The sequence below is a fragment of the Aulonocara sp. 'chitande type north' Nkhata Bay genome, linkage group LG19 (genome assembly GCF_057382095.1).
Source record: "Aulonocara sp. 'chitande type north' Nkhata Bay isolate Kocher_YH1m ecotype deep benthic linkage group LG19, A_spYH_male_GT1.1, whole genome shotgun sequence".
In the NCBI taxonomy this organism is placed as follows: domain Eukaryota; kingdom Metazoa; phylum Chordata; class Actinopteri; order Cichliformes; family Cichlidae; genus Aulonocara; species Aulonocara sp. 'chitande type north' Nkhata Bay.
In genome coordinates, this window is record NC_141362.1 from 10,174,485 (window position 1) to 10,190,706 (window position 16,222).

Below are 16,222 nucleotides of genomic sequence, written 5' to 3' on the forward strand. Positions count from 1 at the left end.
ACGTTTGAGTCTTCCGTTTATTTTTTAGCACCTGGCGTCTTTTTTTTACTTCTCATCCGTAAATAATCTGCTCTTTCACGTGATTCAGTTTATTTTGAAAAGTCTCAACAGGATCTTGAGCTTTATTGTGAAAGGTTTATGTGGAACATAAACAAGCGGACACGCGGTGGTTTTACCGCGTGTCCACCTGTGTCCGCTAACGACAACGCATAAAAACAGGCGCTTGTCCGTCCGTAGTGTGGTTATATTAAATATAAGAGAAAGAGAGAACTTTAAGAAATGAATATAGCCACTACAGTGACCATCAAAACGATGAAAAAATATTGCCGTAAACAGTTTATTTTGCGACACCACGAAACAAACGATAGCGTAAAATGAAACGATAGACGTTCTTATATCGTCATCCGATATATATCGTTACATCGAACAGCCCTAGTCTCTGCCCCTCCCTGACTGCGGCTCTGCTGGCCAAAATCAGACTGTACATAAAGGATGGATGTAAAGGTAACACCTGCATCCTGTTTAATCCGGGGCTGACTCTGAAGTCTGATTGGACAGAAGCCAGCTGATCTGTGAGCTCGCTGAAGTTTTTCCAGACGCGTTTTAGGACAGGAAGCGGTTAAGATGGTAACCTCTGACCTCACAGTTCAGCTCCATCATTCATTTACAGTCTGTGGTCTGAAGGACTGAGACTTGGTCCCTGGCGTTTATTCACTCCAGCAGGGGGCGCTCTGCTGCAGCGCCTGACATTTCCTCTGCTGACATGTCATGTGACAGGAAGCTGAAGGGCGTAGAGGCGACGGCTCAGGTTATTGATTATGATGTGACGGTAATCTGACGTGTGACACGGTAGAGGATGCCTCGTCATACATGTTCAGTGTTAGTGATGTAAAACCTTTTACTGTTGTCAGGTTTTAGGCTTACAAATATTTAAAATAACCTCATATTGGACAGATTTGTGATGTCATTCAGCAGGTGTGTGTATGTGAGTGTGTCGCTGTGATTGTGAACACTAAACCTGCAGGGCAGCCTCGCCGTGTGGCGCCGCTCTGCTTCCTGATAACTGTGATGTAACGGCTCTGAACATGAGTTATGATATCATCAGGGTGGAGCTGCTTCCTATTAGCTGATTGGAGGACCGTGTTGCTTTTGTTTAACATGACATTTAGAGAACACCACACTGCTCCACCTGCGCCTGGTCTCCAGGCGGCGCTCTGATGGAAGCAGAACGTTCCTGCAGGTCGGTGAGAAACGAACCGTGTGAATAAACGGGAAAACACATGAAGACCGTCACACTGAGCTTCAGCATCAAGTGCGGCACTTAGGCCCCGCCCATTGGTTAAGACAGCGATCCCAAGTCTCTGAGACGGGTCGTGGTTCTGTGCTGTGATTGGACGTTTCACTGCTGGTTTGTTCATTGTTTACGTCGGTTGTGATGCAAACAAGAGCGGCTTAACTCTATGGCCAAAGCTATACTATGTTCTGATTTTGGATTTGGATTTAATGTATATAAAGGCTAATTCTACTCACTTATACATTATCCTGTTTTGAATGTAGAATTTTGTTTTTTGTTGTAAAATCTAATATTCATGCAACAAAGTAGAGCGCTAACTTAGCAGCTAGTGTGAATTTGCTTAGGTAGCAGGTTGTATAAACAGACACTATGGGTTTAACACAGGTATAAATATCTGCTAATCAGTGTTAACATGAACTGAAATATCATTAAGATAATTTAATGGGTTAACTTAAAGGGTGAATTTATACCTAAATTCGACCTGTTGATCATACTACAGTGCAAACATGCTTATATCTGCCCTAAATCTGTGCAGTTTAGTCCTTTAGTCTATAGAGCTGGCCATCTTCTGGAGCCAGTCTTAAGTGGCAATGCATTTCTTTTCAGCTCCAGAAGTTGCTCTCTGTTTCTCTGTCTATACTAACGACTGTGACTATGCTAACTGGGATAATAAGGATGGTGGCTAGGGTTATAAGGAAGGCCAAAGCAGTCCCTAATGCTATGTCTTAAGTGTAACATTGCTATGTCTTGTCTTTATAGTGCCAGAGTTGGGAGGAATACCTTAACTCTAATTCACAACAGCAAAACTATGTTGGTTTACTACACAAAAGAGAAAAAAAAAAAAGCGGCTTAACTCTGAAGGAGCAGCTGAGCGTGCCGACAGACCTGAAGACACAACGACACAAACCATAAACTGACCAATCAGGTCGCTGTGATGACAGCTGTGACATCACAGCAAGAGATGAACCTTCATGGTTTCTTAAATATGAGGATCTGGTGTACTGATGACATCACAGCGCTGCGATTAGTCAGTTTGGTTAACATCGGAAACTCCACGATGATCAGCTGATTACAGCGTTAATCCCAGTTCGCTGTGGTTCTTCAGACTTCACACAGAAACAGACGGTGTGGAGGAGGCCGCACAGGAGGTGGTGCCACAGGACAGGAGGAGGCGCCACAGGACAGGAGGAGGCGCCACAGGACAGGAGGAGGCCGCACAGACCTGTGGAGAGGATCAGGATGGAGGTTTTGGGAGGTGTTCAGCGCTGGGACAGAAGCTGGATATTTCACACTTTCATAGACACGCTTGTTCTCAGACTGACCCTCTGCATGTTTCCACGTGGACCTGATCACCTGTCAATGACTGTTATTGATCACTGCTGCAGAAGCTGAAGCCTCACCTGCCACCAGGGACGTTTGAGCTGCAGGTGAAGTTTGGCTAAACTAGAAGATCAAAAATACTAAAATACCTGCTCAAGGCAATACAACCCTACCTGTGCAGAAATGTTGGTCAAAAAAGAAAGAATAACGCAGCAAAAAAGTAGCAGATAGCTGTGCGCACCATCGACGAGGTTAAATCTCAGTTTTCCTCAGGTAAACGCAGAGTTTCTTCTTCTTTAAAACGCCAACATGTGACCAAAGGCCGACGCCCAGAGTGGCTTGTCGTGGGGAGCATCAGGGAGCAGACTCTGGAGAAACCTCACTGCTGTTCCCGTGCAGACTTAAGCGCTGTCCTGACCTCACGGTTTCCTCCAATCAGGCTGAGAGATGTTTAAACGAGGTGTCAGGTGTTTACCGGCCAATGTTTGAACTCCAGGTAGAAAGTGTGAGCTGAGTTTACCTGACAGGAGCATTTCCCCAGGACAAACACTAACATTGTGGAGGTTCTGGTTCCAGCTACCTGTCACACTCCATGGTGATTGTTTATCCAGGTGTTTTACAGTCTGTCTTCGCGGCTGTGGTTTCCAGATATTTTGTGCTCAAAGGTCTCCAGAGTTTCAGAGCACACCTGTACTCGTACCTGCGCCATCACACGGAGATGCTGCAGAAACCTGAGAATAAAATTCTATACACACACACACACACACACACACACGAGTGTTTTTCTTTTTACCTGTTCTTAACGCGCCCACACAGACCGCGAGATTTCACAGGATGCAAAATTTTGATGAAGCTCAACATTTGGATTTTTTTGGCTGTGAATAAACAGATCTGACCAATCAGATCGCTGCACTTGTACTCGTATCCCAAAGCGCGCACCGTCACTGAACACACATGCGACTCGGCAACACTAAAATAATCCTCACTCACCGCTCGCTGCTGCTCCAGACTGAAATGATCCCTCCTGGGATCAAACCAGGAAACCTGCTGCTGAACGCGTGAATCCAAAAATTCTGAATTTCCTGTTATCTTCATCAGGCTCCGCGTGTGAAGCCCTCTGCATCTACACCTTATAAAAGCCTCCACCCTTTACAGTTAACCACAGCCCGCTGAGTCCTTCACTATGTCCATGAAGCTTCACCCTCCTCCTCCTCCAGGCTGCAAGTCCGACCGTGCAGAGCTCTCACACACACCTGATCACCACGCCTGTACTTTCATTCTTCATAACAACGTTATGTTAAACTGCAGAAGCCCGGGGGCAGGTATGCAGGTGACACTGAGGTCAGAGGCACACACTTGTGCTTAAAACAGAGAGACAAAGTAATCAGAGGACTCCTATTAAACACTGGACACACTGTTACCTGCACTACATGTTTTATTGTAATAGATTACTTATTCACGAGCTGTGTCACGTGACTTACCTGTGAGTGTTATAAATGAGTGCATTTATAACGTGCCGGGTGGGCGGCAGCCACACCTGGCTAACTTAGTGTTAGCCGTGAGCTAACGAGGCACCTGGTGAACCCCGTACGCACAAAATAAAGCGCGCACACAGACACAGGAACGCGCAGTATCAGTGCGGGCTGAATGATCCAGCTGTGGTCACGTGAGTAGTGTGGCGGCAGCTGTGGTTCCCGTGCTGTGGCTCGGTTCCGCTTCGGAGTGTGACTAAACAGAGTCAGCTCGCCCCAAGCCCGCGGCCCGAGTCCGGGTCGAACCGACGGCACGCAGCCCCGGGAGGCGGCGGGCTGGCCGCCTGGGATCAAGCCGCGCCGCGGGGTCTCACCGGAGTCATCTTTGTGTTCTCGGAAGGCACGTTCGAGTCCCGCGGTCGCTCACGGGTCTCCGACGGCCGCTGCTCACGGGGATTCCTGCCGTCACAGCCAGGTTGCGGCCCCAAGATGGCGGCGGAGGCTGCGCAGTACTGGCGGAGGTGACGTGACTGCGGAGGACGCCGCGTGCGCTGTTGTTTGCCTCCCACCATTAAAGACTCTCCGCGGCCAGGCCGACCACCGAACCCGAACAACGGATCCACGGAGCCCCTCGGAAGCGCCGGGCGCGCGGGGGCGAACACAAGGTAACGATTGCGTCGGTACCGGAGCGCGTGGCCGAGCTTCGGGGTGACGGCAGCCACGGTGAGCTCGGTGAGGCCTGCGGCTAGCTGCTCTCTGAGGGCGGCACGGAGCACAACGAGCCCAGCGGAACCGAGACCGAACCTCCGCGTCCGCGCGCTGCTTCACCGGAACCTCGGGTGTCTGTGAGCACGTGCAGTTTAAAGGGCAGGTTAGCACGCGGCTCCTGCGGATGTGTTTATATCCAGGAGGCCAGGTGAGGGCAGATGGGTCATGGTTAGGGGCGGAACAAAGCCGAGGGCCTCAGTTTGTAGTTTTTAGTGTGGGGTTAGGGCGGGAAAGTAGCACAGAGCTAGCAGGCTGCACAGTGTCTGCGCCCTGAATGTTTCTGAGATGCTCTGACCTCAGCTCTGCCACGTTCACGGGTGAGTTAAACTAAAGTCAGCAGCTCCAGCGCCCAGAGACCACCTCAGTGTCCCTCAGACCTCCTGCTGCTACCCAGGGCTTGATGTGGCTGTGTTTTAGAGCTTCCTGTAAGAGTCTGCGTTACTTGTTAAAAACTGACTACTTGGACTTCATTGTAACACCTGCAGAAAGCACACCTTAGTATGCAATCCTGTCAAGACTTCTGTTTTCTTCAGGTGGCATAATAGCTGCAATGCTAACATGTTAGCAGATAGCAGCTAACCTGCCCAGTTAGCGTGAACACTACAGTGCTAAAGTATATGAGACTTAAGATAGCACAGTTACCTGTTACGAAGCCTGCAGTCTGACATTTTTGACCACACATGACTGCGAGTGCTAGCACTGGCTAGCTCACCAGAATTAGTTATTCACTCATTATGACTGTTATACATCTTATGTGGTTAGCACAATGAAATTCAATTTAGTAGGTCGTCAGCAGGTTACACCTGTGTCAGGTAAACATCCTGCAACATGACATCACACACCCTGTGACCATACCTGACTGTATTTGGATGTGACGTGGCGGTAGGCATTATCAGCTAGCACTTTCAGGCTAACGTGATTGCAATCAGGATGTCAGTTTCAGCAATGATAACACAAAATGTTTCAGTAAATGTTCGTCCAGAGTAGAGCAGGGTGATATGACCAAAAATAGTTATCACGATATACATTTGAAAATTTGCGATAACGATATAACTGACGATATAATTGACACGAGACAAAATGCTTTACAACTCCACAATTTTATTAGTGCAAAACCCCCATCAATGTATTTTCACTTAAACAAGCAGCTGTTTTTTATATGCAATAAAGTTATATAAAAATGTAACAGTGCAAATGCAAATTCGTTGCTGACAGTTTAACCAAAAGGCATTTCCAGTGGAAACTGACCGACATATCCTCAGCATAACCATGTATAATATCCACAAAACTTAAAAAGAGGTTATACACACACAATACGGTAATATTATGTTGAAGCACAGTACGTATCACTCCGCGGTACAGCGGTGCGGCTTCGTAGCTCAGCAAAGTCCTTTGACAGATTTTCGAGCGCCGTGTACATAAAATTGTTTCAAGGTCAGTAAACGCAACCAGAGTTCATACATAAGGCACACGGGATTATAAGGGGCACTGTCAACTTTCAGAAAAATCAAAGGATTGATTTTAAGTGTGCCGTATTTTCCAAACAACGCGGTAATAACGACGGCCCGCTAGCATGCTCTACCGAAAATAGTGCTTTGTTGTGTATCTGACGGACGAAAACTAAACCAGTTCCACACCAGTGAAGCTGCAGCATTTTTACAAACCAGTTCTGGTTCATCTGTTTCATTCAATGATCCGCTTTCGCTCTTCTCATTCTGCATTGCCGCCATGTGCGTATGTAAACAAAGGCACTGCGCATGCGCGTTTTACACATATTCTATCGCGATATTTCGTTTTCCTATCGTTGCCCAAAATTACACCGTATTACCGTGAACGGTATGAGATAGCCCAGCCCCAGTCCAGAGTATTTTTTGTGAGGTTGAAGCTCAGCCCGCTCTGGCTTCTTGTCGTGTCCTTTGTGATGACGGGACATGATTTTGTGTCACGTTCCTGATTCAGCGTGGAACCCAAACTGAAACACGCACTTTTAAAATGAATGTATATAGAAACATATTTATGCACAGCTATTGATTCACCATAATGTCCACCATGTCTTGTTGTGTTTTTATAGCAGAATCTGTGATTTTGTTTCGTTTCTGTTGTTCATCAGTTAAAAAACGTCTTTCCCGTGATGTCTGGTCGCTGCCGCTCTCTCCCCGTGTGATCGCTAGCTAAGCTTACAGAGGTCTCCGCTGCAAGGGCCTGCCTCCACCCAAAAGCTTTAACAGACTCTGGTGTATATGAAGCATACGATGGATAAGAAAACCATGTTTGCGTCTAAAGATTCAGTGGTGATCGTGTTACTGAGGTCAGTGTTTGCTGATTTACAACAAGAAATAAAGGCCTGTTTAATCTGTGCAGCAGAGGAAAGAATAAAAATAACAGAGAAACGATTCCCCTATCAGCAAACTGGCAATACACATGCACACAGATGATGGTGCTTGTCTGATATTTTCATTGGTGCCTGCTCTGTTAAGTAACTGGTCAGTAACCAGTATTGAACTTAACGGTCTGAATTAGGGCTGCCACGATTAGTCAACTTGTCAAGATTACATCGACGATCAAAATCGTCGACACCTCGTTTGAAGCTTTGTAAGATCCCAGAAGACGCAGGAATAAGCAGACGTCTATTACCCACCAGCTCGATAGCTAGCCGAGAGGTCCGAGCCTCGAAAACAGTGTACTCCCCGCACATCGTTTTCAGACCCCCGCGGTCTTTCGCTACTCAGGTTAAACATGATATATAAACAGTGTAGGGACTAATGCGTTACAGTAACTACGTTATTATTGTGGTAATGAGCACGGTAACTAGTTATTATGCCAAAATCAGTAAAGCATTTATTGTTACTGGGATTTAGATGGGGTCGTTACTCGTTACTACTTGTGTTGCGTTCGACTGACCTCGGAAATCGGAACACGGACCTGGGAATGATGTCACACTCGACTAAATAGCGTTTTGGTTAGCGCCAGGGTGACACCCTCAAACATGGTTGTTTTGCTAACCCTCTACAAAAACAAATTACTACTAAACACATATGCAGCTCATCTGCAGTCTAGAATCTAGCTAGAATCATGGCGTCAGTCGACGACGGTCCAGTTGTTTGTTTTAGGATCCACTGCTTCTTCCTAGTGATAGATTAGATTAGATTTATAACACTGCTGCATCAACCCCAAAATGACGTGTTTGCATTTGTAGAGGGTTGAAACAATAGAAATAGATTAAAACAGACAGGGAAAAAAAAGTGACACATAAAACAAACATCGTTAATTTCTAATTTAGTTTCATTAATTTCATCATTAACTTGCACTCACACTGCCATTAGGTGGCACAGTGCAGTGTGGCAGGATAGTGCTAACATGTAAGCAAGCTAGAACACTGGCATCCTTGCTGGAAGCAACACATTAATAAGAGAATTCTACGGTGGCCCTGAGAGGCCAAACGGACCGCAACTTCAGAAAACACTTGCAAAAAGAAAAATGCTGCAAAAAGAAAATGCTGCAAAAAGAAAATGCTGCAAAAAGAAAAACGCTGCAAAAAGCACACACAACACAACGGAAATGTTTCTGGGGAGACAATAACCGGACGGACCAGTTGCACGAACCAAAAAATGCTAACAAGTGCACTGGGACTGGGAGACACTTCAAAGAAGTGGAAGCGGAGCAGCCGAAGAGTAAACTTTCAAAAGTAAGTAGTAAATATCATGTCACTTATTTATGTGCAAATGTTTAATAATGAAGAACATTAAAACATTACTGTTGGCCACATGTCGGCAAAGTTATGTGACATTAGTGATGTTTGTACTTTCAGCGTTTACTTTGTTTGAAATCCTGTACCTCGCTCTCTCTCTAGCTCTCTCTCTCTCGCTCTCTATATATATATATCTATCTCTTACAGAGAATGTGATGATTTTGTGGATAATTAAAGTCAGTCATATATCCACAAACACAACAAGCTAAAAGTCAGTGATGCTGCTCGGTTTGCAGTCCTGAATATCACGGCACAAGCAGGATTCACTGCACTGTTAATGTTAGCTATGTTATATTTCTGCCTCTGTTCGTTGGTGTCGAGCCAAACGGACTTTAACATGTGTTTTAACGAGCTGACGGTTCACTCGTTAAGCTGAAAGAAAGATGCTTTAATCACAGGAGTCACACATGTGTCCACTGCACCATCTGGGAACTCTTCTTGTTTCGTAATAACACAAACACTAAATCCTCCTTCTCTGGTGCTGTTGTGTAGCAGTGTATACACCTGAGACTGTCACCTGTCTGTCTGTCTGTCCTGCACTCTCTGTTTCTTTCTCTCTGATTGTGGAATAAAAGTATGAACATGTGTTTATAAGTTACACTTGTGTTTGAATCCTGCAGCTTATCACACATTTGATTTCCATGTGTGACAACTGCAAGTGTCCAGAGTGAGGACAGACTGAGGGACCCACTGCTGCTCATCAGCTGTGAGGCTTTGCACCCCTGATGATACACCAGGACAAACTCAGCAGTGTGTGAGGAAGAGGAGGAGGAAGAGCCAGCAGCAGCTGACAGATGGAGAGCATAGACAGACTGTTCCCTGTTTGTGAAGGACTGCTAGGAAAGTTTAGAATAACTAATTGTCTGTCCTGAATCAGTCTTATTAGGTAATGTTCAAATAATTTTATCATTCCAGTGTTTTCAGTGTGGGAGAAAGTACTCAGGGCCTTCAAGTTACACACTATGAAAGGCAGCAACAAGTTTTATATTCAGAAACCTAAAGTATGTATCAGCAGCAGAATGGAGCTAAAAATAAATGTTTGTTTCAGTTCTATGAAGCTTTGAGTATTTTGGATTAGTAGCACTGCTGTGTGTGTTGCATCATATTGCTGTAATTGTTTATATGCTTTATATATTCTGAGCTAAGTTGATCTATAGTGTTACATCATATTCTGTAAGGATGTTATGTGTTTGTAGACTTTCTGCCCAGTTTGACCCATTTAGCAGGAGTCAGCCTGTTTAAGGCTCTGATATCTATTCTGTATGACTTAAAGCAGTTATGACATGGTCTGATTTTCTCACCCAATAAAGGAATATTTCATACATCAGTCTACTCTTCATTCTATCAGACACAGTTATCACAGCTCGTACATTTGCTTTTTACACATGTATGTAAGCATTGAGCCAAATTTAGTAATGCCAGCATACTGAAGGAACGACATTTGTCTCTTATATACAGTGGGGCAAAAAAGTATTTAGTCAGCCACCGATTGTGCAAGTTCCCCCACCTAAAATGATGACAGAGGTCAGTAATTTGCACCAGAGGTACACTTCAACTGTGAGAGACAGAATGTGAAAAAAAAATCCATGACTTCACATGGTAGGATTTGTAAAGAATTTATTCGTAAATCAGGGTGGAAAATAAGTATTTGGTCAATAACAAAAATACAACTCAATACTTTGTAACATAACCTTTGTTGGCAATAACAGAGGTCAAACGTTTACTATAGGTCTTTACCAGGTTTGCACACACAGTAGCTGGTATTTTGGCCCATTCCTCCATGCAGATCTTCTCGAGAGCAGTGATGTTTTGGGGCTGTCGCCGAGCAACACGGACTTTCAACTCCCGCCACAGATTTTCTATGGGGTTGAGGTCTGGAGACTGGCTAGGCCACTCCAGGACTTTCAAATGCTTCTTACGGAGCCACTCCTTTGTTGCCCGGGCGGTGTGTTTTGGATCATTGTCATGTTGGAAGACCCAGCCTCGTTTCATCTTCAAAGTTCTCACTGATGGAAGGAGGTTTTGGCTCGAAATCTCACGATACATGGCCCCATTCATTCTGTCCTTAACACGGATCAGTCGTCCTGTCCCCTTGGCAGAAAAACAGCCCCATAGCATGATGTTTCCACCCCCATGCTTCACAGTAGGTATGGTGTTCTTGGGATGCAACTCAGTATTCTTCTTCCTCCAAACACGACGAGTTGAGTTTATACCAAAAAGTTCTACTTTGGTTTCATCTGACCACATGACATTCTCCCAATCCTCTGCTGTATCATCCATGTGCTCTCTGGCAAACTTCAGACGGGCCTGGACATGCACTGGCTTCAGCAGCGGAACACGTCTGGCACTGCGGGATTTGATTCCCTGCCGTTGTAGTGTGTTACTGATGGTGACCTTTGTTACTTTGGTCCCAGCTCTCTGCAGGTCATTCACCAGGTCCCCCCGTGTGGTTCTGGGATCTTTGCTCACCGTTCTCATGATCATTTTGACCCCACAGGATGAGATCTTGCGTGGAGCCCCAGATCGAGGGAGATTATCAGTGGTCTTGTATGTCTTCCATTTTCTGATGATTGCTCCCACAGTTGATTTTTTCACACCAAGCTGCTTGCCTATTGTAGATTCACTCTTCCCAGTCTGGTGCAGGTCTACAATACTTTTCCTGGTGTCCTTCGAAAGCTCTTTGGTCTTGGCCATGGCGGAGTTTGGAGTCTGACTGTTTGAGGCTGTGGACAGGTGTCTTTTATACAGATGATGAGTTCAAACAGGTGCCATTCATACAGGTAACGAGTGGGGGACAGAAAAGCTTCTTACAGAAGACGTTACAGGTCTGTGAGAGCCAGAGATTTTCCTTGTTTGAGGTGACCAAATACTTATTTTCCACCCTGATTTACGAATGAATTCTTTACAAATCCTACCATGTGAATTCATGGAAAAAATACTATATTGCCCCACTGTATAATACATCTATAGAGACACTGTCAAAGATACTTGAGTGTCTTTGAGTGAAGATTTAAGGTGATAGGAAATATAAATAGCTGCAACTTGAATCTTTACTGAAGCTCAGTATTTGGCACAGAGTTCATGTTCACTGCTGTAATGTATCGACCGGGCTCAGGGGGTTGGGAAGCGTATCTGTAACCGGAAGGTCGCCGGTTCGATCCCCGGGCTCTCTGTCCTGGTCGTTGTGTCCTTGGGCAAGACATTTTACCCTACTTGCCTACTGGTGTTGGCCAGAGGGGCCGATGGCGCGATATGGCAGCCTCGCTTCTGTCAGTCTGCCCCAGGGCAGCTGTGGCTACAACCGTAGCTTGCCTCCACCAGCGTGTGAATGTGAGAGTGAATGAATAGTGGCATTGTAAAGCGCTTTGGGTGCCTTGAAAAGCGCTATATAAATCCAATCCATTATTATTATTATTATTATTATCATAATAATCTGACAATAACTATAATATTGGCCATATTGTATATACATTACCACAGTGAGATGATTTTAGTCTCATGAACAACATCAGCTAATTGTTATTTACTAACTAATCTTGAAATGACTGTTCAGCACAGGAATGAAGCCCAACTATCATGTTTTACAGTCCTGTGGTCTCAGCCTCAGATACTCAACTAATCAAAGTGATGTCATAAAACATGAACGAACAATAAAACATTTTGTTCTCCTTCATTTCTGTCAAACAAAGCTGTATGAAACGTTTCCAGCTGTTAGTATCATGGTTGCTAGGCGACCTGGGCAGCGCAACGGAGGCTAGACCGTCCCATTTCACAAGCCTCGCACTTCCGGCCTCAGCGGTCTTTAAGTACGCGGCCCTTGAGGACTGTTAAGGCTGCAGACCCTGAATTGGGATACAGCCATACATACATGTTTTGGTTTGTGCAACTGGTCCGTCCGGTTATTGTCTCCTCAGAAACATTTCCGTTGTGTTGTGTGTGCTTTTGCAGCGTTTTTCTTTTTGCAGCGTTTTTCTTTTGCAAGTGTTTTCTGAAGTTGCAGTCCGTTTGGCCTCTCAGGGCCACCGTAGAATTCTGAGTAAAACCAAAGTAACGAAGTAACATAGTTACTTTGAAAGTAACGAAGTAACATAGTTCTTTCAAAAGTAAGTTACCCAACACTGTATATACGTCACTCAGATAACTTAAAAATGTTATTGTTGGGCTTTTTTCAGTGTTTTATGTGTTCCTGAGTAAATCGGTTTGGCTGAGATTAAGTTCTGGTTTTCACACAGTTGAATAAACGTCAAACAGAAAACGGATTAAACAGAAGTGTGAGATGGTCGAGTTTACTCCAGCGTCCTGTTATATTTTAGACAGCAAGGAGCAGACGGCCGAGTTTATTAAACTCCACCAAGACAGCGGTGACGTAAATCTGAAGCCTAGACCGTCCAATTTCACAGCCCTTTACTTCCGGCCTACCCGACCTTCTGAGGACCCGGCCCACGTAGACCGCGAAGGCCGGGTCCTCAGGAGCTAAAGTCTGTGTGAGGGGGTCTTTGATATCCTCTCCAGGGCTCACGGTCCTGACAGCTCAGCTTTGTGATCCAGGTGCATCCTGTGGTTCTGTGTGGAGAATTCGGGCATTAACGAAACCATCGGATGATGTTTTAACACATCACCGGACTCTGTTTGAGCATCTTGTGCAGCTGTTATTGACTCTGTGCTTCTTGTTTTCAGGATGCTGTCCTGACCTGTCGTGCAGATGAATAAACTCCAGGATCCTCGTTGGACCTGTTCATGGCTTCTAAGAAGAAGCAGAAAAACATGGTGTTCCATCAGGAAAGGGCGACCACCCCTGCAACAGCAACCGCTGCCAGCAGCCCCCCTTTGTCATGGTGCGTCACCCCGAAACCCGGGAAGGCGAGCGAAGGCGGGGTGGAGCAGGCTGTCAGGAGGGGCACTGAGCAGAAACATCCCGCCAGCGAAAAGCCTCAGTCGGACACTCTGCCACCGGAGAACACCTGCGGGGGCATCACAGTGACCCTGGAGAACCACAGCATGTGGAACGTGTTCTTCAGATGTGGAACAGAGATGATTCTGACCGAACAAGGCAGCAGGATGTTCCCCTACTGCCGCTTCCGCATCTCCGGCCTGCAGCCATCCAGGAGGTACACTCTGATGATGGACGTCCAGCCATTAGACAACAGTCACTATAGATGGACCGGCAAGAACTGGCAAGCTGATGGTAAAGGAACACGGCATGCAAAGAGTCAGCCTTTTGCTCATCTAGAGTCCCCGGCGACGGGCCAACACTGGATGCAGAGTCCGGTGTCCTTTTACAGGATGAAGCTCACAAACAACATCTCAGACCGAGACGGGAACACTATTCTGCATCCGATGCACCGCTACCTACCGCGACTGCACGTGGTCCAGACAGACAAAGCTGCTAAAGACATAAAACTGAGTGATCCCGGTGTCATTACCTTCTCATTCCCCCAGACTGAATTCATGGCGGTCACAGCCTATCAGAACGCTCGGTTTGTTCAGCTGAAGGTCAACTACAACCCGTTCACTAAGGGACTGAAGGAGGACGGGTCTGGTTCATGGGGAGGAAAACTGAAAGCAAACTCTGGGGATCCGTTCCATAAACAAGGAGGATTTGCTGAGCAGTTTCCTGTGAAGGAGAGCCTGAGGTCTTTGCTGGCAAGCCACAAACCTCGAGCCTCCAAATCAGTGGAGTCCAAACCTTCAGTGCCCGGAGACCTCAAAGACAGTTCCACTACAAACAGAGATCCGCCTGCTGCCATGCCCCCCGGGCAGATTTTGGGGTAAGACTTTGATTCTTTAGTTTCTCTGTACTGAGTATCAGGTGTGTAAGAAAGACGTGTTTCCAGTCAGCCAGCGGACTTCCTGTGTTTAGGCTCATGTTAACCGTCGGTGTGTCGTAATCGTTCTTCCACTGACGAGCACCTCCAGAGAAATATCTCTGTGTGCCACAGCAGCTGGGGTGGGTCTGTTAGGTAGTGGAGAGAGTGGATTACCTCTGAGAAACCCACCACCAGCCCAACTGCTGCTGTCCACCTCAGCCACCTGTGTGAGCTACACATCAAGCTTTAGTTTCATGCACAAACTACAAATCGATGGTGACATGAATAAATGTTTGATGGATCTCCACCTTCCTGCTGAAAACTCAAAAACTGTTTGCAGAGATTTTAAATTGGTGGAGAGATGCTGTACTTGTTTAGAACTAAAAGGGCCAGAGTTCCAGAGAAACTAGAAAGTAAAAGTTCTTCAATGGGAGCAGTTTTGGGGCAACGTTTGAATTTTGAGGGTCTTTGGTTCCCCACCGAACCAAGGGCGTCTTGTTCTGATTGTCCATCAGAATATTCAGGAAGGCGTTACACACCGTTTCCTGATCTTTAGTGTCTTACCTTGAACACACTTATTTTTTTATCTGTTCCATAACGACAGCACAAAGCAGTCTGTGATGGTCCCAGTTACTTGCTGTAAATGTTCAGCTCTGGTTCGTGAAGCCCAGCAGGTGTTCGCACCCAGTACTTTAGCGTCTGAATTATGGGATGGTTTTTGGTTTGTTTTGCTCCTGGCAGTCTGTGGGTATCATAGAAGCAGTCACACATGACTGAATATCTGTTAATTCAATTCAATTTTATTTATACAGCACCAAATCACAACAGCAGTCGCCTCAAGGTGCTATATATTGTACAGTAGATCCTACAATAATACATGCAGACAAAAACCCAACAATCACATGACCCCCTATGAGCAAGCACTTTGGCGACAGTGGGAAGGAAAAACTCCCTTTGAACAGGAAGAAACCTCTGGCAGAACCAGGCTCAGGGAGGGGCGGGGCCATCTGCTGTGATTGGTTGGGGTGAGAGAAGGAAGACAGGATAAAGACATGCTGTGGAAGAGAGACAGAGATTAATAACAGATATGATTCAATGCAGAGAGGCCTGTTGACACACAGTGAGTGAGAAAGGTGACTGGAAAGGAAAAACTCAATGCAATGATTGTTAGGACATCTAGAACCGAGCTCTCCCTGGAATTCTTCCCCTGGATAAATGACTGAACATTTATCTGCAAACTTGAGTTGCTGTGTGACCTGCAGACCTGGTTGTAGATCTAGGTCTGCAACCAGGTGCTAACCACATCTTTGTCCGTGTTCCAGCCAAGGAACTCAGAGACTACCTGGCAGGTTCTGTCCTCTTGATGTCGAGTTCTCCTCTTCACCATCAGCCAATCAGCTAACACAGCGGTTAACGGCAAATCAGACGTGTCACAGCCTCCATGATGGTGGTTGTTTGGTGCATTCAAAACTGAAGTTGAAGGAGATGTTTGTGACATCGTTACACTGCAGGAGAATCATAAAGGCTGAGGTGGCGGGTCAGTTTGTGGTTCTTCTATTCCCTGGAGAACCGTTCTGCATGAGTAAAAGTGAATAAAACCATGAAAATAAGATTATTAAGGGATTTTTAAATGCTTAAAAAAAGAAGAAACAGTGCTCCGAAGCCTTTACTTGATTTATTTTTTTTTAAAGTTAGACAAATACAACATCACAGAGAATCAGAGATCCCAAACCCCTTTGCACAGGAGGAAACGGGCTAATTTTAGCTCCATGTATGAAGCTTGATTGTAAACAGTCCTCTCAACGAGTTTAAT

At 45.7% G+C, this 16,222-nt stretch overlaps 1 protein-coding gene and 1 long non-coding RNA gene across 4 annotated transcripts in view; one reads left to right on the forward strand and one right to left on the reverse strand.

Moving 5' to 3' along the window:
• Positions 1 to 1,660: 1,660 nt before the first annotated feature.
• On the reverse strand, positions 1,661 to 4,570 carry LOC147306518 (uncharacterized). Its single transcript, XR_015126498.1, has 2 exons — positions 4,096 to 4,570; positions 1,661 to 3,975 (listed from the first exon to the last, which is right to left on the reverse strand). It is a non-coding gene; the product is annotated as an uncharacterized LOC147306518 (long non-coding RNA).
• mgaa (MAX dimerization protein MGA a) overlaps positions 4,267 to 16,222 on the forward strand; it is a 30,092-nt gene continuing 18,136 nt past the window's right edge. For all 3 annotated transcript variants that reach the window (XM_086275748.1, XM_086275750.1, XM_086275749.1), the window contains exons 1-2: positions 4,267 to 4,751; positions 13,280 to 14,370. In XM_086275748.1, coding sequence (XP_086131874.1) covers positions 13,340 to 14,370 — 1,031 coding nt within the window. In that variant the 5' untranslated portion in view covers positions 4,267 to 4,751; positions 13,280 to 13,339. The remainder of the gene's footprint in view (positions 4,752 to 13,279; positions 14,371 to 16,222) is intronic.